Raw genomic sequence first — 22,869 nt, 5'->3', positions numbered from 1 at the left:
ACACTAGAAAATGAGAAACACACATAGCGGAACACTGCAGAAAAGAGGAAGCGTTCCGGTGCATCGAAGGATCTTGCTGAAGTGCACAATAGACATGTGGTTTAATATGGCATTGACAGGTTTAACAAACCCATAAGGCTGGGTTCACACTGGGCGGATTTGCTGCGGAAATTCCGTCCGGAATTTAGCCGCTGCGAATCCGCCTGCGGCCGCTAATCCCGGCATTGGCCAGCCATGTGAACGTGATTTCTCAGAAATCACGTCCACATGGGACGGCAAATCTGTCGCAGCAAAGCTGGCCGCCGGCCGCAGCATGTTCATTTTTTTTCTTCTTCCGCTGCGGCCACGCTCTCCTCTATGGGAGCGCCGGCCGCAGCGGAAGAGCAAGATATCCGCCAGGATTCCGGTGTGCATGAACCCAGCCTAAAGGGGCGGTAAGTGGAAAAAACTTCTGATCTGAGAAGCTGCTTGGATTCTGCACCATGGTTCAAGACATCCGCAGGGCTTAAATTATAAGTCATATTATTCATAGAAAATACATATTTGTTTCTTCAAAGAACTTCTATTGAAAAAACAAGACATAAAGAAATACATCTACAAAGAGGGGCAACATAAAGAGAAAAAGAGGCGGTTACATGCGTGCAGGCCATGGAAACAACGATCTGTATGAAAGCACCCTAAGTAAGGCTGAAGAGGAGAAAGGGGAGTAGGGACGGACACCAACATCAAACAAGCATAACCAGACGTCCATACAAACACCCACAGGGAAAACAGGGACGACCTTATACTTACCAATGTACTAAACAACCAGACAGATAGAAATATCTATACGCAGGTACGAGGTATTGGTTTGTATTTTGGCCAGAATATGTAAGCTGACAAGCCCACGTCAAGGGTCCTCGTTGGCTAGTGAGTCCCAACTCTAACAAGACAAATACTGATAGGGACGGCCCCACGCTGGAATCTAGGGGCCAACTGTCTGGACCTAGATGGTAATGAGCAGGAGCACCAGACAAGGGAAATACAACAGTTCCCACCAAGTGTAGTCCACACCTTCAGACTACACTGAACAGGACCTCGTTCATACCAGAAGTCTGCTCACCTCACAGACGCAGGGAAACCTCACTCAGAACCTCATACATGCATATATAAAACAGGAGCTAGTTCAATTGTCCACACAACAAGAAAGAGGCAAGTGCATCAGACATCACCCATCTGACGGCAGCAGGGAACATAGGGTCAGACATCACCCATCTGACGGCAGCAGGGAACATAGGGTCAGACATCACCCATCTGACGGCAGCAGGGAACATAGGGTCAGACATCACCCATCTGACGGCAGCAGGGAACATAGGGTCAGACATCACCCATCTGACGGCAGCAGGGAACATAGGGTCAGACATCACCCATCTGACGGCAGCAGGGAACATAGGGTCAGACATCACCCATCTGACGGCAGCAGGGAACATAGGGTCAGACATCACCCATCTGACGGCAGCAGGGAACATAGGGTCAGACATCACCCATCTGACGGCAGCAGGGAACATAGGGTCAGACATCACCCATCTGACGGCAGCAGGGAACATAGGGTCAGACATCACCCATCTGACGGCAGCAGGGAACATGGTATCAGACATCACCCATCTGACGGCAGCAGGGAACATAGGGTCAGACATCACCCATCTGACGGCAGCAGGGAACATGGTGTCAGACATCACCCATCTGACGGCAGCAGGGAACATGGTGTCAGACATCACCCATCTGACGGCAGCAGGGAACATGGTGTCAGACATCACCCATCTGACGGCAGCAGGGAACATGGTGTCAGACATCACCCATCTGACGGCAGCAGGGAACATGGTGTCAGACATCACCCATCTGACGGCAGCAGGGAACATGGTGTCAGACATCACCCATCTGACGGCAGCAGGGAACATGGTGTCAGACATCACCCATCTGACGGCAGCAGGGAACATGGTGTCAGACATCACCCATCTGACGGCAGCAGGGAACATAGGGTCAGACATCACCCATCTGACAGCAGCAAGGAACATAGTGTCAGACATCACCCATCTGACGGCAGCAGGGAACATAGGGTCAGACATCACCCATCTGACAAAACAAAAAAGACATCCGATGTCTGGAGGTTACACATGATAAAAGGGAAGGGAGTAGGGGCCCCAGAATATGCAGATGGGGAGATCAGGTGTTCAGACCATCTTCAGGGAAGGTGGGGGAAACAACTGAAACAAGTAGCATGCATAACCCTAAACACCAAGCGGCAATGATGTAAATGGATAAATGTTCAGCACCTTCTAGCAAAAGGGTTCGGAACATATCTGCATAGACCGGTGGTGACTGGCTGGCTGGAGCAATCCACACACCCAGCTCAATCACCCCACACCTGTGGAGGTGTGCTTCTGGTAACCCATAGAACTACAGGTCCCAGGAGAAACACGTAACAGAGGCACTTCAGAACATATGTAGCACCCAAGAACTGTGTACAGAACTGCACAAATAAATGGTTACAAACTGCAAAACAAAGGAAAATTGATTCTCAATCAGGAAATCTGGGATAAGGAAGGGGGAAAACATTGTAAAAAAATCTCACAAGAGAAACTAAGAAAAGTAGGAAGGATAAAAATCCAAAATTAGGTTTGCACCCGCAGCCGATCTCAGAAGATACAGCGCTCCTCCACCTCCGAAGTCTTCACGCTGTCAGCGCACTCCTTCACCCAGTAGCCTGCGGCCTGTACGGAGTGCAGCGCCGCTAGTCAGGAAATGCGAAGTGCTGTCGCCTGACCAGCAGCGCTGCACTCAGTACAGGCTGCCGGGTGAAGGAGTGCGCTGACAGCGTGAAGACTTCGGAGGGGGAGGGAGCGCTGTATCTTCTGAGATCAGCTGTGGGTGCGCAGCTGATTTCGAGTCAAAATTTGCACCAATGATTCTGACTCTGTTTTGGGTGCAGAAATGCTGTGGAATCTGCCACATTTGACATTCTGCAGCATTTTCGCCCTATATGAACACCGCCTATAGCGGACAAGTGCGATGTAGGTCAGTGAAACTCTGACCTACACATCGCACTCATTTACCAGCAATTTTTGAGCAAATTAACGCCATGTACAGTGCAATTTGGAATTAAAGACATGCGATGTCCATGTGCTTTTGACACGCATGAAAAGAAAAATAAAGCAAATGCATGTGGATCCAATACTTAAAATGCTATAAAAAAACATATCGCAGTCACATGTAAATATTATGGCACGCCAGTGTGATGAGCTCTTTTTCTTTTTACTGTCACAGTAAATTATGCGTGATTCGAGTACAGATATTGCACCACAATGGGACATGCAGCGATTCTTCACGCTCGGACCATCGGTGAATTAACCTATTGAAATAATGGGTTCTTTTCACGTGTGAATTCTGTCCTTCCCACAATGGAACACAACTCATAGGTGAAAACTGTTCATGTGAAAACAGCCTAAGGGTATGTTACAAATCCGCAGAATATTATGCACTACGAATTTTAATTTGGATTTCCTCAAAATTTGCAGCATTTGGTGCAAATTCTGATGCGAATTTGCAGCAAATTTCACCCTTTCAATTGAAAACAAAATCTGCCCCAATTCCACTACATGTGAATGTAACCTAAGACAACATATATAGCATAGAGCCCCAATAGAGTAAAGCAGACCAAACAGCGACACTCACATAGTGAAGGCAAGCCTCTCAAACCCCATGGTGGTTCCAATCACCAATGCACATATTAAGGTATAGAGGCATTCTTCATTTACACTGACATCCTGTTAATTAAACATGTTGTCAGACTATTTTTTTTTAGTACCCGATTCCCCATGCAGTAAAATAACTAACCGGCATATACTCACTTCTCTGGCTTCCCGCTGTGTCCTGCGCAGATGATTGGTCATCCACTCCAGTTATTTGTTGGTGCTGCAGCCAATGACGGCTCAGGGATCAATCAATGAGCTCTGTCACTGGCTGCAGCAGCCCATAAGTGTGACGTCAGAGGGGAGACCTAAAGCAGCGGCACGGGACATAGCAGGGAGTGATGACAGGTGACTATATGCTGGTTAGTTATTTTATTGCATGTGGAACAGGCTTTTAAACAAGAAAAACTCCTCAGAAAACAAATTTAAAGGACTTGTCCAATGCCTTTTTGTTACAAGAGTCCACAGATGATAAGATGATCACAGGGTAACTCACTGTTCACTTTCCCTGCAGTGCCACCACAGGAGAAATGAAGTACTGCACATTGAAATCAAAGGATCCTCTGTGCAATCTTTGGGTCCTCCAAAGACGTCCTTTACAGCCACTCCCCGTTCTAGCTAACAGACGAGTTCTGCACGTAAGACTCCTCTTTATTGACTCAAAATTCCCTCTTGGGATATATGAAGATAATGTCTGAACTTTTCATTCACACGTACAGATCATTTCTGTCTCTATACTTAAATATCATAATGGTGAACCCCTACAAACACCAGTGATACCGGATTATTAGAGGAACAGTTTTAGCACCTCACATAATGATTGTATTGGGTGGATCTAATTACCTCCTAAAGGCTGCTTTCACATAAATGTATTATGGGTGTATTATTGAACCTGTATTATGTACGATGGTCTCGACCCGACCGTGGGTCTACGCGGATCCGGACAGCATCATGCCGGCGGTCAGCCAGGGACACCTGTCTGTAATACGGGTCACCCGTCATATGCTTTTGTGAAAGCGGCCTTACTCATAGTGATTACTGCTACAGCCTGACAGTGAAAATTGCATGAAACATCTTTGATTAATTATCTCATATTAAACATCTTTGATGAATTTTGGTATAGGAGTTTATTTTCTGGCATGCCTAGAGAGCCGGAAATTAAGAAAAACCCAGTGACAGTAGTATATATATATATATATATATATATATATTCAACCCAAAGCAGCAAGAAAGAAGGAAGCAGGAGATCCCTTTCCATTATGCGGTTTCTAATACGTCAGAAATGAAAGTGTCATGGTGAGATGAACACAAGGGAAGAAGTATACAATGAAGACCGTTCTATCTACACAGTAAGACTACGAGGAGAAGTCACACACATACAAACTTACTGGGACTGAAGCAGGTATGTGTACATTGGAATTTGTGATTGAGGCAGGAATAGCAACAGGCATGGTTTGTCCATTAGGTAGATGTAACAAGAGAGGAAAAGGAGCTGGAACTGGTCTGAGGATAGAAAAAAGCAGGGTACCAACCTTAAAAAAGCAAGTCAACCATAGACTCGGTAGTTTAGAAAGTTTGGGTATTAGCCATTATCAAGTGAAATACAACACAACATTTGTAAAGTTAAATCATGGGAAAAACATAAAAAAAACTGCTTTTGTCTAGAGGTAAAAGTTTAACAGTCACTTTAAAAAACTTTTGACAAGTCACAAGTTTTGATCGGTGAGGCTGAGACCCCCCTCAATGACTGAAATGAAGTGACAGAATCACTGAAGACGGGCTTGTAGACTTTATGCATCTGCTGCTTCATTGCAGTGATTGATGGGGATCATAGATCCCGGACCCCACAGATCAAAACGTCTAACATGTAGCTACAATGTCAACATTTTTTTTTAAAGTGACAGTTACACTTTAAAGTGACCCTCCAGTTTCTGTTCTGGGACCAGAGGCCGAAGAGAGTATATTGCCTGCACTTGATTTCTCCTCTATCCCTTGTGTTGCACCAGTATTGGTCTCATTTTCGGGTGGCCATTATGGCCGACACCCTCTTTAGACTATTGAACAACCCATAGTGCATTGGAAGTGTTAGACTACTGTAATTCTTAATAGCTGGTCATGCAAAAAGCGTTGGCCAATCACAGAGCAGTGCACAGCTTAGTTAGAAAAATGGTAGCGGTTATTTTAACAGCCTGAAAATGGGACCTGAGCCAGCGCAATCGAGGGACAAAGCATCAAGTGCAAGTAATATACCTCCTCCACCCTCCAATCCTGGGGTAGAATTTTGTTCCACGACCAGAGGGTCACTTTAAGAAGCTTTAGCAATCCTCCCCTCCACCAAGTTCCCTCGTCAGCGCTGTAAGAGTACCCTGTAATAGTGTTTTACACACTCTTTTATTTCATGGTCATAACTGACTTGTAAAACCAGAAAGTCATCAGTGGGTGCGGCTCTAGCAGAATATGCGTTCACTGTGCAACGGAACGGCTAGCTTTAGCATTTTTATATGTCCGAATGTAAATTTGAGATAATGTAACTGCCGCGTCAAATGTAACTTTTACAATAATTTGACGATTGCAGGTTTGGGGGAAGCTAACCCCTCTGTCATACGATGACTGGATGACAGCCAGTGGTGTTCGCTCATGATCAGCTTGTGCTACGGTGTGTATCTCTATTTATACTTTTTACTCAAAGAGCTTCAGAGGAGGAAGCGAATCTTGAAACGCCACTTGTCTGTTTCACGCTGTATTCTTCTCCGATGCACTGTCGAATTTGGCCTACCTGATTGATAAGGCTACGATACCCATTGGGTATCACCTAAATTAAGCGATTACTCCAATGGCGCTGATGCAAAGATCCCCCATTGCCATCTCGCAGGCCTTTCCATACCAATGACTTCACTTCCGAGCACAGATAGTCCATAGACTACCTAAGAGACTCCATAGTGCAGAAGTCTCTTCTGTGCAGGTTTCTACTTGGCAGCTAACAGCGGAAGCAGGTGCCGGGAGATGCAGGGGGAACTCTGCATAGACATGGATATATCTGACATATCAATACCATAGAAATACATATAATAACCTACATAAAAAGTGCCACATTTAGAGTTTTATAATAATTATGTCTAATTAAATATGTTAAAGGGGTTTTTCGGTCAAAAATACTATTGATGACCTATCCTCAGGATAGGTCATCAATAGTTGATCAGCCGGGGTCCGCCGCTCGGGACCCCGACCGATCAGCTGTGCAAGCACAAGCTGTCAGTAAGAGGCGTCAGAGCAGAAGCCGAACTCGGTGTAGTGGCTGGCGCTGATAACTGCAGGAATCGCTCTCATAGAAATCAATGAGAGTCGTGCCTGCAGTTACAAGCACTGGCCACAACATAGGAGGTCGACGCAGGGGTTTCCGCTTCGATCTCTGTGTATTTGGAGCGGAAGTCTCCGCGCCGACCTTCCATGTAGAGGCCGACACTTGTAACTGCAGGCATGGCTCTCATCGATTTCAATGAGAGCTGAGCCTGCAATTACCAGCGCCAACCACTACATAGGAAGTCGGCGTGGAGGCTTCCGCTCCGACCTCTGTAACTGCGGCGCTGACAGCTTGCGCCCACACAGCTGATCAGTCAGGGTCCTGAGTGGCGGACCCCAACCGATCAACTATTGATGATCTATCCTGATGATAGGTCATCAATAGTATTTTTGACCAGAAAACCCCTTTAATATAACTCTGCCTAAATCTATTTACAAGGGACATCAATTAAGGCAAAATAGACAATTTCTGACAGTCTGGCATCCAGCTGGTCCGGGGAGTCCAGAGCTCTCAGAATTTTGCTGCCAGACATTTACAATGTAATCACTTATACGCTTAGGTTTTTGATAACAATATTAAAGAAAATAGCTTTACTCACACTATAGGCCTGTTAGAAGGTGGCGCTTGGGTTATTACAGTGCTAGATGTTGGTGAAGGTACCGCTGGTTGAATAATAACACTTGAGTCCGAAGTTGTAAGCAGCACGTTAGGGACTTGAAGTGATGGTGGCCGAACAATGGTAGATGTGGGCTGTGCGGTTGGCAATGGCACTTCCTACCAAACAGAGAAAAGACAATTCAACATATAGTAACATCAAAGAACAAAAACATCAATGAATACCGGTATATGAAGAGAATTAAAGTGGTTCAAGCGCTAAAAGGGGTATTCCCAAAAATCACATTGGTTGCACATTGTGTTTTGTATCTAAAATCATTAATCTTTGTAAATACACCCATTTTTGGAAAATGCCAATCCTGACTTCTCACCCCTCTCCAGTAGTTCTTCACTCTGGTCGACTCATGCTCAGTTCATACTTCTTCCACTTCTATGTAATTGCTCTGCCCGGTCTTTAGCACACAGGCTTATCATGAGCATAGGAGACTCTGTGGGCAAAAAGTTATTAAGACTGGCATTTCAAACGCCAATCTTACTATTTTCACCATAGGCGCATGCCCCTTCATACATTAGGTGCATGAAGTGACAAGGGAACTAAGCTGCCCCTATTAACACTTTCAGTACACAGGAAGAGTAGTGGCGTTTCCTATAAATGCAAAGAAATGGAAGGTGCCAGCAGCCAGGGGGTAGGAACTGGGAAGCAAGTGCTTCTGGGAACTGTTGGTCATGTGACTAAGCCAAAGGAATCACCTAATGAACATAAGCGCAGAGGGGCGGGGATCGATATGACCGCCCACCTCCATTCAAAAGGGAACAGGCCGTCGTGCATAGATGGCCAGCGTTCATTGGCCGATCATAATTTGATCTTTAAACCTGCAGAAACTAAACAAACAAATTACCGTTCATCATCCAGTCGCTGACGGTATTTGCACTCAACGATTATCATTCAGATTTCCGCAATCCAACGGTAATCTGAACAATTGTCGTTCAGTGTAAAAGGGCCCCAACAGTCCGCAGAGTGCTAAGGCAGCAGAAAAGCAGTCCTAGACTCTCACTTATGACCTGAAGGTTACAAGTTCAATCCCCGTGTGGATCAGGTAGCCGGCTCAAGGTTGACTCAGCTTTCCATCCTTCCGAGGCCGGTAAAATAAGTACCCAGCTTGGTGGTGGTGGGGTAATAAATAAATTACCTGAAAGCGCTGCGGAATAAGTTGGCGCTATACAAATAACAAGTTTCCTTTTTTTTAAATTTATTTAAAGACATAGGAGAGAGGCAGAAAGTAAGCTGATTTGTGCATGTGGCTTTCTATTTAATGATGTTAGGTAGATATTTGTCAAAAATGTTGGATTGCAGGAAAACCCCTTTAAAGGGAACCTGTCACCTCCCTACAGCATCACTCCCCATCTAATTTTTACTCGATTGAAAAACTGACCTTCTGGAATTCCGAACCTTCTTGTAGGGATGTCTTGTACATGAAAAAAGGGCAATTTTTGTATAGATTTTTTTGCGATTTTTATAGGGAAGTTTTTGGGTCACAGTTCTGTAATTGTGAAAGTCCTGCCACTTCAACTGAATGACATCCTATTTCTGTTTACTGGGAACATTGATAATTCTATGTATTTCCATCACACCATGGATAGCGTCCTCTTCCTGTACACTGCTATGTCCAGATTACTGGAACTTCTGTTCTGTAATCTCCACTTTATGATGATCTTTGTGCAAGAACTCTGTAACTGCTGCAACCAATTAGTGGCTATAACAGTTCATTCTGTAGCCAGTGATTGGCTGCAGTGGTCACATGTCCCGGAAGCAACCAGGAAGGACAAAGTGCTTGTGAAGTAATTTTAGGTAGTGGGAAAACCCCTTTAACAACAATCTGATGCAGTTTTACACAACGTGCAATTCAACTCTCATCAGCGCCTGTCAGCTGACAAAATAAAAGCCAGCTATTGGTCAGAGAAGTTAGTACACTATGGCTCAGATAATACGGTATCCTGGGGAGTTAGAACAAAATGGAATTATCGGACGTTCTTGTAGACAAACGATCTGAGCTTATGCAATACTGTCTTCTCGTAAACTACGGGAGTTAGAACACAGACGTGTATTTAACAGAGAATAGGCCAAACGTGGAGGTAAAACAGTCAGGAACTAAGTTAACAACATTAATTTAGATTGGACTGTAATGCGGCGGCTCCCTTCACGGATGTGCCTGGACTGCTTTTTGTTTGCTTCTCCCCGTTTGTATTTTCTTTATATTTATGATGAATTGCTAAAATTGGATGTAATATTTTTTCCACATAGTTTATAGCTAGAGATGAGCGAGCACCAAAATGCTCGAGTGCTCGTTACTCGAGTCGAACTTTCAGTGATGCTCGAGAGTTCGTTTCGAGTAACGAACCCCATTGAAGTCAATGGGCAACTCGAGCATTTTTGTATATCGCCGATGCTCGCTAAGGTTTTCATTTGTGAAAACCTGGGAAATTCAAGAAAGTGATGAGAAGGACACAGAAACGGATAGGGCAGGCGAGGGGCTACATGTTGGGCTGCATCTCAAGTTCCCAGGTCCCACTATTAAGCCACAATAGTGGCAAGAGTGAGACCCCCCCGCACTGTCAGCGTAAAGATCGTTCTCCTCTGCCACAGCTGTAACAGCTGTGGCAGAGAAGAACGATGTTAGCCCATTGAATTCAATGGAGCCGGCAATACAGCCGGCTCCATAGAAAGCAATGGGCTGCCGGCGATCGCGGGATGAATTGTCGGGAAGGGCTTAAATATATAAGCCCTTCCCTGCAATTCATCCAGAAATGTGTAAAAATAAAAAAAAATATATACTCACCTTGTCCCGGCAGAACGATGTTAGTCCATTGAATTCAATGGAGCCGGCAATACAGCCGGCTCCATTGAAAGCAATGGGCTGCCGGCGATCGCGGGATGAATTGTCGGGAAGGAATCAGATTGGTCCCTGCGCTGAGCCTCTGAGAGGCAGCAGTCACTCACCCATTCATGAATTCATGAATGGGTGTGAGATCTGCCTCTGATTGGTCAGGCTGTGACCAATCAGAGGCAGCTCATTCAGCAGGCGGGGATTTTAAATCCCCGGCTGCTGAATACTACTCACAGCTGTTCAGAGCAGTTCAGCAGGACTGCAGCTGGCCGCGCTGAACTCCGTCTGCCGGGACCAGGTGAGTATATATATATTTTTTATTTTTACACATTTCTGGATGAATTGCAGGGAAGGGCTTATATATTTAAGCCCTTCCCGACAATTCATCCCGCGATCGCCGGCAGCCCATTGCTTTCTATGGAGCCGGCTGTATTGCCGGCTCCATTGAATTCAATGGTCAATGCTCGTTTAATCGAGACGAGTACCGCGTGGTGCTCGTCTCGAGTAACGAGCATCTCGAGCACCCTAATACTCGAACGAGCATCAAGCTCGGACGAGTATGCTCGCTCATCTCTATTTATAGCCTATTATTCATTCCTTTCATTTGGTTTGCTATTTAAAGAAAAATTGTATGCAGAAACGTAGAATACTGAAATATATCACAGGCTCGCTAACCTTTTCGTCACTTGTCGTAGACTCTGGATGAGGTAATGGACTGTCCTGATGTGTGGTTTCAACAATAGCTGGTTCTGCGATCTTGCTTCTAATAACCGGTGTTGCAAGAGGTGATAGATCCAAGGGCATCTACAAGACATATTTTCAAACTTAAAATTGCTTACAAAAACGTGAATTTAGGTAAAGAAAACAAGCTGGTCCAGAGATTATTATTGGATTAGTTACCTGTATAACCTACATTGTAACTGAACACTAGCGTTATTGAATAAAGCATTACCTAGAATTCCAAAGTTTCAACTAGACTCATCTCTTTCATCTACCTTGCAGCTCTTGTAGCAATGGCTAAATCATCAAAGTTGTCCAAAGTAAAGCGTACCCCCACTTTCAGATGCCTTCTCAGAAGTTGGCATGAGTTTACATGAGAAATAACACAATACCTGGCCATTATAGGACTTCTATCCTGTATTTTTCACCAGTTTTCCCACTGCAGGCTTCACCTCTACTTTTCAGTCTTCTCTGAGTTGATGGGTGGAGACTAGCTGCTTAAGACGTCTCCCATACACTGCACACATAGGAGAGCACGATCTCTTCTGTTTCTCTATATATACCCTCATAAGTAACAGCATCATGGAGGGCATTATACAGCAGTACTAAGCAATGTACATGTGATTTCAGTAGCTGTGACACAGTAAATCACTTACTAGAAGCTGCAGCCACATCTCTGTGTGAATCTCTCTGACTCCAGCAGCTCCCCTAACACCTTCCCCTCCTCAAAGACTTCTATGGGCAACATGAGACAAAAGCAAGCAAGGACCTTACACGCTATAGGGACTTTTTAATTCACAGTTGTAGCAAAGTTTAACTTGCTGCAACAAGTCTGTTTATCTTAACACAACAAAAGCTATTGAAAAGTTATTGAAAAGGCAAATAAACCGACAAACAACATTTTCTTAATGTGTTAAGTCTCAAGTTAAACTTTCCTACATCTTTAAATTTGTGTTAACATGTAAAATCCCTACATTTATTCTCAGGATAATTAGCCATTATTCTTCATATATAACGAGATATACATGTCTGAGGATAAGCACACTTGCACCCATTGCATATCCTCTCATGCAGCATCACAGAGCGGTTGAACCAGAGGACAAAGCTTTGTTCTCTCTCAGATGTCAGTGTGTGCAGAGATACTGTAAGTAATAATTTATGTACCTTCTTAATGTCATCATCCGACGCCTTCTTAAAATCATTTTCAAATGGACTTGCAAGCTCATTAAACAGACCAACTTCTTCACAGTTCTTCAGAAACCGAGTTGGGGTTGGTGTTTGATCTAGAAATGTAATGCAAAAAATGAATAAATAAAAGGAAATAAAGAAAATTGTGTTTTGTTATAATGCATTCTGTTACCAACTACCGTAGTTTTCAGACTATAAGATGCACCTAGGTTTAGATCACAGAAAATAGGGGAAAAAATATTTTATACTAATTCTATCTTCTAGGTAACATAGTATGTTAGGACGAAGGGAGACAATGTTCATCTAGTTCAGCCTGCCCCCCCCCCCCCCCTTGTTGATCTAGAGGAAGGCATTTGGGGGAAAAAATTCCTCCCCGACTCCATAATGACAGCCAGAACAATCCCTGGATCAATGTTTTGATAGTTCCCACCTGACTCCAAGACCCGGATAAATAACCCGCTGGTCGCCTAATGTCTATATCTTGTAATATCGTAGCGCTCTAATAAGACATCTAATTCCCTCTTAAACTCCTCCTACAGATTTTGCCATCACCACGTCCTCAGGCAGAGAGTTCCACAGTCTCACTGCTCTTACAGTAAAGAACCCCCTTATGTGTTGGTGATGAAACCTGCTTTCTTCTAGACGTAGCGGATGCCCTCTTGTTACAGTCGCAGTCCTGGGTATAAACAGATCATGGGAGCGATCTTTGTATTGTCCCCTCTTGTATTTATACATAGTTATTTGGTCTAAGTTAGTGATTGGCTGCAGTAGTCACTTATATAGTGGGGGTGTCACTAATGTATAAGTGACCACATGTAAAAAAAACCTTTAAGGGAAAGGACAGGAGCAGTGGTGTTGGGAGCAGCAGGGAACAAGTGGGTGAGAATAAACATTTTAGAACATTCGCTGCAATTACCAAAAAATATGTCATAACTTAGTTATTATCTTAACTCTCTAAGATAGTATGAATGTTTGTCCTACGGGATGTAACAGATATAGAGAGAGGTGTTTCTTTGAGCTTATTTACGGAACCCTTTTTCAACCTGTAGCACGGCTCCTGCATTTTGTGCCGCACCCCACTCTGAAAATCCCCTTTACCCTAGTATGGCTTCCTCTCCCTTCCCAACTGTGGCTTCTTCCCACCTGACGGGTGTTGTGCCATTTCTCTATAGAGACACCACTCTCTTCAACTCCTCTTCCATCTCTGGTCAACAAGTGAAGGAGCCATCTTGCTGACGACACTGTGTATAACGCTTCAACAGTGTCACCAAGACAATACGGACACTCCAAAGAACAGACAAGTTGCTCTCAAACTGTGTCACCATGACAACACAGACGGTCCATGGAGCAGAAGAGGCACTCTCTGGCTTCCTCTGTGCTACGCAGACACACCCACCACACCAGGAGAGGGACAACAGAGAACTTTGCAGTGCTGATTGGCTGGAGCTTTCCCATCCTCTACACACAGAGTGGGCAGCCCACTTACAAGCCCAGTCCACTGGGAATCTGACTGCAGTGGCTCCCACAGTCCAAGTGATGCTGTGGTATAATTCCTAATCCAAGCATGGAACTACATGATCAGCAGAGCACTTTATGAGCACCCTGCTGATCATTAGGGAAGCGGTTAGAGGAGTCTGGTACTGCCAAACCACCCTGACACTAGAGTAAAAGACACAGACACTTTTTAACATGATTTTCTCTTGCTAAAATGTACATTTATTTAGTCCGAAAAATATGGTAATGCATAAACTATTAATAAGTATCAAAATCCTTATATTTATAGAGAATCATTTACAAAGCTTAAAAAAGTAAAGGAAATCAGAGATGGGCACAATAGCCATAGTCATCACCCTCTTCCAGTAGCACCATTTCATGGGGTTGTCCCATTAAAAAGTTTGTTCAGGTTACATCCAGCTCATAATTGTAAATATTTTTTGGATTTATACTTATTTAAAAATATTTCTATCCTCAGATATTCCAGGACTAATATTAGAATAATGCCACTGCTATTTTTATTCTGTGTCCAATTCAGTGATTGTGCTACCAGGTTAAGGCCCATTTACACAGGACGAGTGTCGGGCAAACGATGCCAGACACTCGTACCTGTGTCTCTGCACTCCCGTGCTCCTGCACAGGAGCTAGCAGAGCTGGCTTGCACATCAAACGGCCAGCAGGGGGGGGGGGGGCGAGGCAGTGCAGGAGATTTCTCTCCTCTTGCTCCCCCACCCCTCTCCATTGAGATACACAGCGGACGTTCGCTACTGAACGGCGGCTGTTTAAACTGCACGATGAGCTTCATTGTTTATGCAGCATAAACTATGAGCGATGAAGCTAATCGTGCAGCTTAAACAGCGGCCGTTAAATAGCGAACGTCCGCTGTGTATCTCAATGGAGAGGGGCGGGGGAGCGAGAGGAGAGAAATCTCTTGCACTGCCCCGCCCCCCTGCTGGCCGGTCTGTGTGCGAGCCAGCCGTGCTAGCTCCTGTGCAAGTGCACGGTAGCATAGAGACACAGGTACGAGTGCCGGGCATCTTTTGCCCGACACTCGCCCTGTGTAAATGGGCCTTTAGTCTTGCTTCTCTCTCTACTCCACCGCATAGAAGCAAGACAGAGCATGGGTGACCACCTTGGAACATTCACTGAGGTGTACACAAAATAAAAACAGCAGGTGGCGCTATTATAACATTAGTCCTTTAATATCTGGGAATAGAAATGTTATTTAATAAGGGTATATGCATAAAATGTTTAGAATTTTTAGCTGGATGCAAGTATAAACATTATTTCATTTAAGGGCTACCATCTTTCATTCTCATGCAGACAGCCATGAAGGTAAGACAGGAGCCTCTATAACAAATATGACTTTACCATATAATGCATATTAATAACAAATACATTTCTCTAATTTGGTAATAGCATTAAAGGCCATGGCCAGCACGGACATGGAAAAAATAGTTTTACATATGTTATTGGTTACCTTAAGTTAAAGAAAAAAAAAAAGTTGCACCAAGGTTCAGGCTGCAAAATTCAGTCCATCATTTATTTTCAAACCCCTAAAATGTACTTTGCACCCTGCTCCTAATTTCAGACTATCCTCACATAGACGTGTCACTGCCAGTAGGACATGCTGGATGTGAGGTCTGTGTGTCCAGCATACTGCTGCCTTCACCAGCTCTCATATATTAGCATGACTTTCACTGCTGTGTTCATTTTTCATTCTACAACACACACGCGATCTCTTCTCCCTTGTGCCAACAGACACTGACATGGAGGGGGGTTGATTTCCCCCTCCCCCCCCTTGTAGAGTCCGCCATAGACTCTCTGTCAGTCCACTAACACACAGCCTGTGTGATTCACACCCTCTCTCTGCAGACTGACATGTATGCCCTCTCCTCTATTTAGACTGATAGACTAAAGTCTGCGTGATCTGCCTTCCATGAAGACTTGAATGCTTCCCTCTATCCCCCTCTCCTCTTCACGCTCTGATTGGCCATGTACAACCTCCTTCCCCTCCCTTTTGGTATTTCCAAAGGGCCTTTAATACGGAATGCTCAGATTCCCATGATCTAGGAAAAAGCCGAACAATTATCATTCAGTGTAAATGCATACCCCTACTGAATGATAGTTTATTCGCTTCTCATTCGTCATTCTGTTTCATGCAGAAAGCTGAATGATAGATCAGCCCGTATAAACAGGCAGTCATTCACTTAGGAACGACTGCCTGCTTACTTTCAATTAAGGCAGGTTTGCTGAAAAAATCCTCGACCCGTGCCACCTCAATTTACTAGTGATGATCGTTTCCATGATCGTTTTGCGCCTGACAAGTCGTCCAATTTAAAAGCACCCTAACATTGGGACTAGTAAAAGGGAGAACAGAGAGAACCAATACAGGCAGGAGATGCGTTCTGTTGATCATGTCAGGTGAAACAGGATAACCAGCTATATACAGGTGTTGCACAGACTCTACAACAACAAAATTGTATTCAATGAAGAGTATTTAGAAAGAGGTTTAGTTTTAGAATGCAAATGAATAAAACAAAATTTAAAGGGTACCTGCACATCCATAAATTAAGAATATAGGCTCATAGAAGAGGGGTGCTGTGCCTGTGACTTATACACTCACCTGCATAGGCGTATAAGCAGGGGGTGCCAGGGTCGCAACGGCGACCCGGCCCTTGCGCTTGAGGGGACCCAGAGGCCCCCTTCAGCATATACAGCTTTACTTTCACTTCGCGCTGTCGGCGGCCGCTTTCTAAGTTAGTGCGGTCCGGCCGGCCGACAGCACGAGCTAGAGAGTAGAGTAGGAGAAGGGAGGGGGAGGACTTGAAGAGAAGACAGGGGAAGAGGAGGGGGTAGGGGAAAGATCAGAGAGGACACAGAAGCAGACTCATCGCACACGGGCACAGCACAGCAAGGCATCGAGTGGAGCAGGGATAAGGTCATCTCCCTGCTGCTTCTGTCCTGTTGACACTGTGTACAGCTGCTCTCCTCAGCAGAGAAGTAGTCCGGGCACCAGGGTATGTATCTGCTTGTCTGCCTGTCTGTATGTCTTTCTATGTGTCTGTCTATCTATCTTGCCTGTCTCATATCTATCTATCTATCTCTCTATCTATCTCTCTATCTATCTCTCTATCTATCTCTCTATCTATCTCTCTATCTATCTCTCTATCTATGTATCTATCCATCTATCTCTCTTAGGCCTCATGCCCACTTGCACGCACAGATTTCACTGCTGAATCCCGCAGTGAAATCCGTGCATGCCCACGGACATGGAGAGGGAAAATACATTATACTTACCTCTCTGGACGCTGCGGGGCTCCCCTCTATGCAGGCCTGATCTTCTTTCTTCCGGTCGGCGGGCGTGCTCGGCACGCCGGCAAAGTGCCGCGTGCATGTGCACCAATATTTTTTAAAATCTCCTGTTCTCCCGCGTATCTGCGGCACAGCACAAAAACAGCTTCGGCTGCGCCGCAGATACGATCAGCTTCCATAGGCTTCAATGGAAGCCGCGGGAGCCATCAGTGTGGCAGATCCGCAGGAAAATAGATCATGCTGCGATTTCTTCCTGTGCGTGTGACCCGCACTCTGGGAAGGAATCCCATCTGCATGCTTTTAGCTGTCCTACCGATGCCAATGCATTCTTATGGGCAGAAAGATGCACGGATCTCCCGTGCGGATCCACATGCGGATTTTATAAATAAAATCTGCACGTGGACATTGGCCCTCAGGCATAGCTACGGGGCGAGGGGGAAAAGGGCCTGGGGGGCCTGAGCTGAACTTTTGCACCCGGGCCCCTGAGCCTTTAGGTACGCCCCTGCTCACCTGTCTCCTTGTCTGCCTACAAAGCCAGTGCTCAGTCCATTGAGCGGATTCCTTCTCTTCAATGCATGCAAGTGCACATACTGTCAATAAGGAGAGGACAAGATGTGCATGTAATGAAGAGAAGGAGTCCGTTCAAGGCACCAAGCACTGGCTTTGTAGGCAGGCAAGGAGGTAGGTGAGAATGAAAGTCACATCCCCAGACTCAGCACCCCCTGTCCCATAACTTTAGTTTATGGGACTGATAGGATGTGACAAGTTCATTTTAACGATCAAATTTGCAGCAGACTGATACACACCTTATTGGGGGCAAGAAGTCAAGGACGGCATAATTAAATTGTCAACCCACATAGGGAGTACTAACCTGCAACGATTACACTGTCGTTTCGGGCAGGACCAAACTTCAGGGTCATCTCATGTTTATGCTTATGTACGGCCAAATGATCTTCATTGGTAAAACGCTGTTAATCAGAAACAAAACGGACATAAGACAATGCTTCCTGAAAGTCTTCGTAGTGTCAGGATATACAGCAAATTATTCTAAAAAGCACCTAAAAATATTGCAAACTCATAAAAAGGTTTATTTGTTCCCAACAAACCAATTATGTGAGGTTAGATGAATAGTCCGAGACAGAACTCCGCTAACTCCAGAGCCTCAAACAAGACAATGTACATATCTTGTAGGTACTAGCTTTTGAGGATTGTGAAGCTGGCCCATTCACATACATGTAGCAGCTCCTTCACACGGCGGAACTCACCACAGAGTTTTCCATGTGAATTCGGCCTCTAAAAACCACGTCAAAATCTATGTCTTTCTGACGCCATTTTTGGCATGGATACGCGCACGGATTTAGCCCTGCCAATGGGCAAAATCCACATGTAGAATTCTGACTTGGAAAATCGCGTTTCTGTGAGTTTTCGCGTCAGGCTGCACTTACATGGCCAAAAACAAGTTGCTAGTGTTGGATGCAAATTGCATCACACCGACACCTTGTCTATGTGCCGCCACAGGAGACCGCACATTTGTATGTAGCATTCTCGTGCGAGACTAGTATGGAAATAGGGCATGCTGCAATTTTTCCGTTTTGCAGCATCACTGCGAGAGAAAAGTCACTCGTGTAAATAGAGCTATTGCAAATAATGGGTGCAAGCTTTGTGAGTAGAGATGATCGAGCATTGCCCTTAGCGAGTACCTGCCTGCTCGGAAGAAAAGATTCGGCTGCCGGCAGCGGGCAGGGAGCGGCGGTGGAGAGCGGGGAGGAACGGAGGGGAGATCTCTCTCTCCCTCTCTCTCCCCCGCTGACTGCCGCAACTCACTTTCATTGACTCCAATCACCACGTATTACAGGGATGTGCATTGTGTGCGTAATATGCGGTGAAGTCACACATGTGAATGAACCTTTATGCTACTCTCACACCTACTTTAGGCCGAGTTCAGGGTTTCCGTCTCTCTGCTGTTTTTGGAGGAGAGCAACTGAAATCAAACGGAAAAAAATGATGTTTCTTTTTTCCCATTGATTTCCATGGGGTTTAAAAAAACGGAAAAGTTTTCTGTCTAATCAGGTTTGTTTTTTTAGACGAAAACTGCCATATATTCCCGTCCACAAAACGGAAACCAAAGAGAATGGAAGCATTTTTGTTTTTTTGCCATTTTTTTTTAAAACCCATTAAAATCAATGGGAAGAAAAACTGATCCGTTTTTTTTTTTTGTTTTATTTCAGTTTCTCTCCTCCAAAAACGGAGCAGAGAGTCGGAATCCCTGAACTGACCCTAACGCAGGTGTGAGAGCAGCCTAAATATCATGTGGCCGGGGACCCCAAAAGCGGCTGCAAGGAAAGTGAAGAATTCTAAAGATCCATATATTGAAATAGGTTATATTTTTTGCTTTTCATGCAGTTTTAGATTGCCTTTATAAAGGCATTTTGGACAATATTTCCAGGGCTGTGGAGCTTAGGTTGATTATACAGTGCTTTGTTGCCCATATGACTATTCGGTCTTACCTGGCCACATCCAGGGGCAGTGCATACAAACGGTTTGTCATCACTCATATTCTACAGGTCCTTGTGATTACCTGGGAAACAAATCTGCATTATTAGAAGTAAATATAATGTCACATGTTATACATTCAGAAAAACTACAGAATAATATACTTCAATCTATGCGTACAGCATGTTTCAGCTTCTTAACCCACATTTAGTTCCAGTTGATCAATGTGGGAAATTACGATGCAAGCTTTTTTTTTTTACTAGTTTTCCTCTCTGCAGGCCTTATCTGTAATTCTCAGTTTTCCCTGAGCTGGTTGGTGGTAATTAGCTGTGGTGATGTCTCCCACATACTGCACACATGGAAGCAGAGCTCCCCAAACTCTCTCTTGCACACCCTCAGAAGCATGGAGAACATTAAACAGAACTACCGAGCAGTATAGATGTGATTCCTGCACTGTAGTGAGACAAAAACATATCTGCATGTGCCTCTCTGCTTCTCTCACTTTGCTGATGCTTCTTCCTTCCCATAGAGTTCTATGGGCAGCATGTAACCTGGTGCCTCAGTGAAGCTAATCATTCATCTTCAGGTCTACCTCATGAAAAATGGACTTTACCAGTCAACTGAGAGTGAGTGATTAGTGTGAGAGGAAAGAGGAGGAGGAGAGGAGTTTCATAAGTGAGGATATATATTTCCATAATAAGATACATTACAAGTAGAGATGAGCGAGCGTACTCGGCCACGCCCCTTTTTTACCCGAGCGCTGCGATTTTCGAGTACTTCCGTACTCGGGCGAAAAGATTTGGGGGGCGCCGTGGGTGAGTGGGGGGGTTGCAGCAGGGAGTGGGGGGGAGAGGGAGAGAGAGAGAGGGCTCCCCTCTGTTCCCCGCTGCTACCCCTCGCTCCGCCATGCCTCCCCCGAATCTTTACACCCGAATACTGAAGTACTCGAAAATCGCGGTGCTCGATCGAGTAATTACTCGAAACGAGTATACTCGCTCATCTCTAATTACAAGTCCTCTTATCAAAGCTTGTACTACTGATTCATGGAAAACAGAATTAAAATAATGGTTACATTCTACTCATCTGCTGAGGGGGGTAAGAGAAGAGAAGCTGGCACATACATTCGTTATTCCTACCCGCTATATTTTGACCTGATTCCAACCACAATTACTCTTCCAAATGGTTAGATATTACCCATAAACATTCTGGAGCATCTTTTCTCAGAACTGTACATTATATTGTTTTTCTTTGTGGAACTGTATATATAAATTAACAGCTAAGGGGTTAGCAGTCCCCTTGTCTATTTAGCATGAACTTACTTTTTCTAACATTGCCCAATCGGTGCTTATGCTATCAGAATCGGAATGGCAAGAGCAATGGGAAATGGCAACTTTGAGTTGGAAATATATTTTTACTTTTCCAGGAGGAATAACAGAGGAATTGCTCAAGCAGATTTCCAATGCTTCACAATTGTTGTTACACGTGGAATACAAGTATTTACCAAAACGTCTGAGCCAGTGGATCGGGTGGGTATAGCTCATTGCTCTTCGTTTCTGCTCATCTCACATTAGAATACATTTTAGAACTAGCATTCAAGCTTGTATGTCCTTTAGATACCCCTCAGTCTTAGGCCGGGCTCACACAGCCGTACGCCCAGCAAGCATAACTTGCCCAGTTTTTGCGCGCGTAATACGCAGTAGCAATAACCCATAGACTTTAATTATGCTGCTCATACAAGCGCAAGAAAAAATTTGCGGCATATTCAATCTTGACATGTATTATGCGCACATGCATGCCAAGTTAGGGTATGGGGATTGGCGGCATGCAGTAAGTACGCATGACATTGCTGCGTTCTCACGTGCAACCCGCAGGCAAACACGGTCGTGTGAGTCCAGCCTTATCAGCCATGTCCCTTACAAGTGTTTTTTTTTATTGTTCGTATATATGTAAAATAGAAAAAAAAGTTGGGTTGCCAATTTATTTGTCTTTATTTAAAATCTCCTGCGGTTTTCGGTCTACAACGCCTACATGATCTCTGCAGCAGCCGATCCCGCAGTCACACTCCCTTCCATCCGCCCACTGTTTCTTATTAACATGCATGCTATAGCTATAGACCGGCGGTATGTGCGATCCAGACCAGTCTCAAAGTTGCCTTTTTTAGCTACAGTGGGCTACTTCCGGTATTAGTTACAAGTTGCCATTTTCAATCACATTGATCTTATAGAACAACCACCGAGTGTGAATCCTGCGCGGCATCAACAGCGATTCACAGAGGATTTCTCTGCAGGTGATTTTAATACAGAAATGTAAAGCGATTAATCGTTGAGTGTTGCCGTCCTTCTCCAGAGACGTAATTACTAATTATCCCCATTTAGAATATGAAGTCATTGCAGGTTTGCTGTAGGTTGAGACTATGGCGGTCTACCGGAGCTTATTGCATTGTCTGTGCTCCCTCCATTCTGCTTTCGCGGGATTATAGAAGGCAGTCGTATTCTCAGAACTCCTCTTCTATATATTTGTCACTGTCTGTTTGTTGGAGCGTCACGCACAAACGATAAGACCGATGGACATGACATTGTGCACACAGTATAAGCTCGACCCGTTGAAGGTTATAGGCTAAAAAAAAAAATATTCTGAAATGTTGTTGTTTTGGCAACCTTATTTGCATATTTTTGCCTTTGCTTGAAATTTAATGCAGCAACCCCCAAATTTGCTTTACCAATGGATTCCACGCACTCGATTTAGTATGCCTGGTTATTTCCAACAAGTAATTCCCACTAGAAGAGTCATACTGAGGAATAGACATTTGTGTTTCAGGAGATGATCTGTTCCCAGGGGGAATACTTGGAGCAAATTCATGAACACCGGCCCTCATTTATTAACACTGCCTAACAGGAAATCAACAACAGTAGAAAACAGTTTTTGTTGCCCACAGCAACCAATCACAGTGCTGCTTTCATTTTACCTCAGCACTAAGAAGATTAAATACTGTTGCCCAAAGCAACCAATCACAGAGCAGCTTTCATTTTACCTCAGCACTAAGAAGATTAAATACTGTTGCCCAAAGCAACCAATCACAGAGCAGCTTTCATTTTATCTCAGCACTAAGAGCATTGAAAACTGTTGGCCA

At 44.6% G+C, this 22,869-nt stretch overlaps 1 protein-coding gene across 5 annotated transcripts in view; it reads right to left on the bottom strand.

The window, feature by feature from the left end:
- The window catches only part of ATF2 (activating transcription factor 2), a 105,552-nt gene that overhangs the window by 76,100 nt on the left and 6,583 nt on the right, over window positions 1-22,869 (bottom strand). For all 5 annotated transcript variants that reach the window (XM_066575807.1, XM_066575810.1, XM_066575811.1 and 2 more), the window contains 6 exons: window positions 19,754-19,824; window positions 18,118-18,214; window positions 12,414-12,532; window positions 11,205-11,333; window positions 7,628-7,803; window positions 5,117-5,231 (listed from right to left, as the gene is read on the bottom strand). In XM_066575807.1, the coding sequence (XP_066431904.1) occupies window positions 5,117-5,231; window positions 7,628-7,803; window positions 11,205-11,333; window positions 12,414-12,532; window positions 18,118-18,214; window positions 19,754-19,801 (684 nt within the window). In that variant the 5' untranslated portion in view covers window positions 19,802-19,824. The remainder of the gene's footprint in view (window positions 1-5,116; window positions 5,232-7,627; window positions 7,804-11,204; window positions 11,334-12,413; window positions 12,533-18,117; window positions 18,215-19,753; window positions 19,825-22,869) is intronic.

The sequence above is a fragment of the Eleutherodactylus coqui genome, chromosome 8, assembly GCF_035609145.1.
Source record: "Eleutherodactylus coqui strain aEleCoq1 chromosome 8, aEleCoq1.hap1, whole genome shotgun sequence".
Classification (NCBI taxonomy): Eukaryota; Metazoa; Chordata; class Amphibia; order Anura; family Eleutherodactylidae; genus Eleutherodactylus; species Eleutherodactylus coqui.
This window is presented reverse-complemented; position numbering and strand designations above follow the sequence as displayed.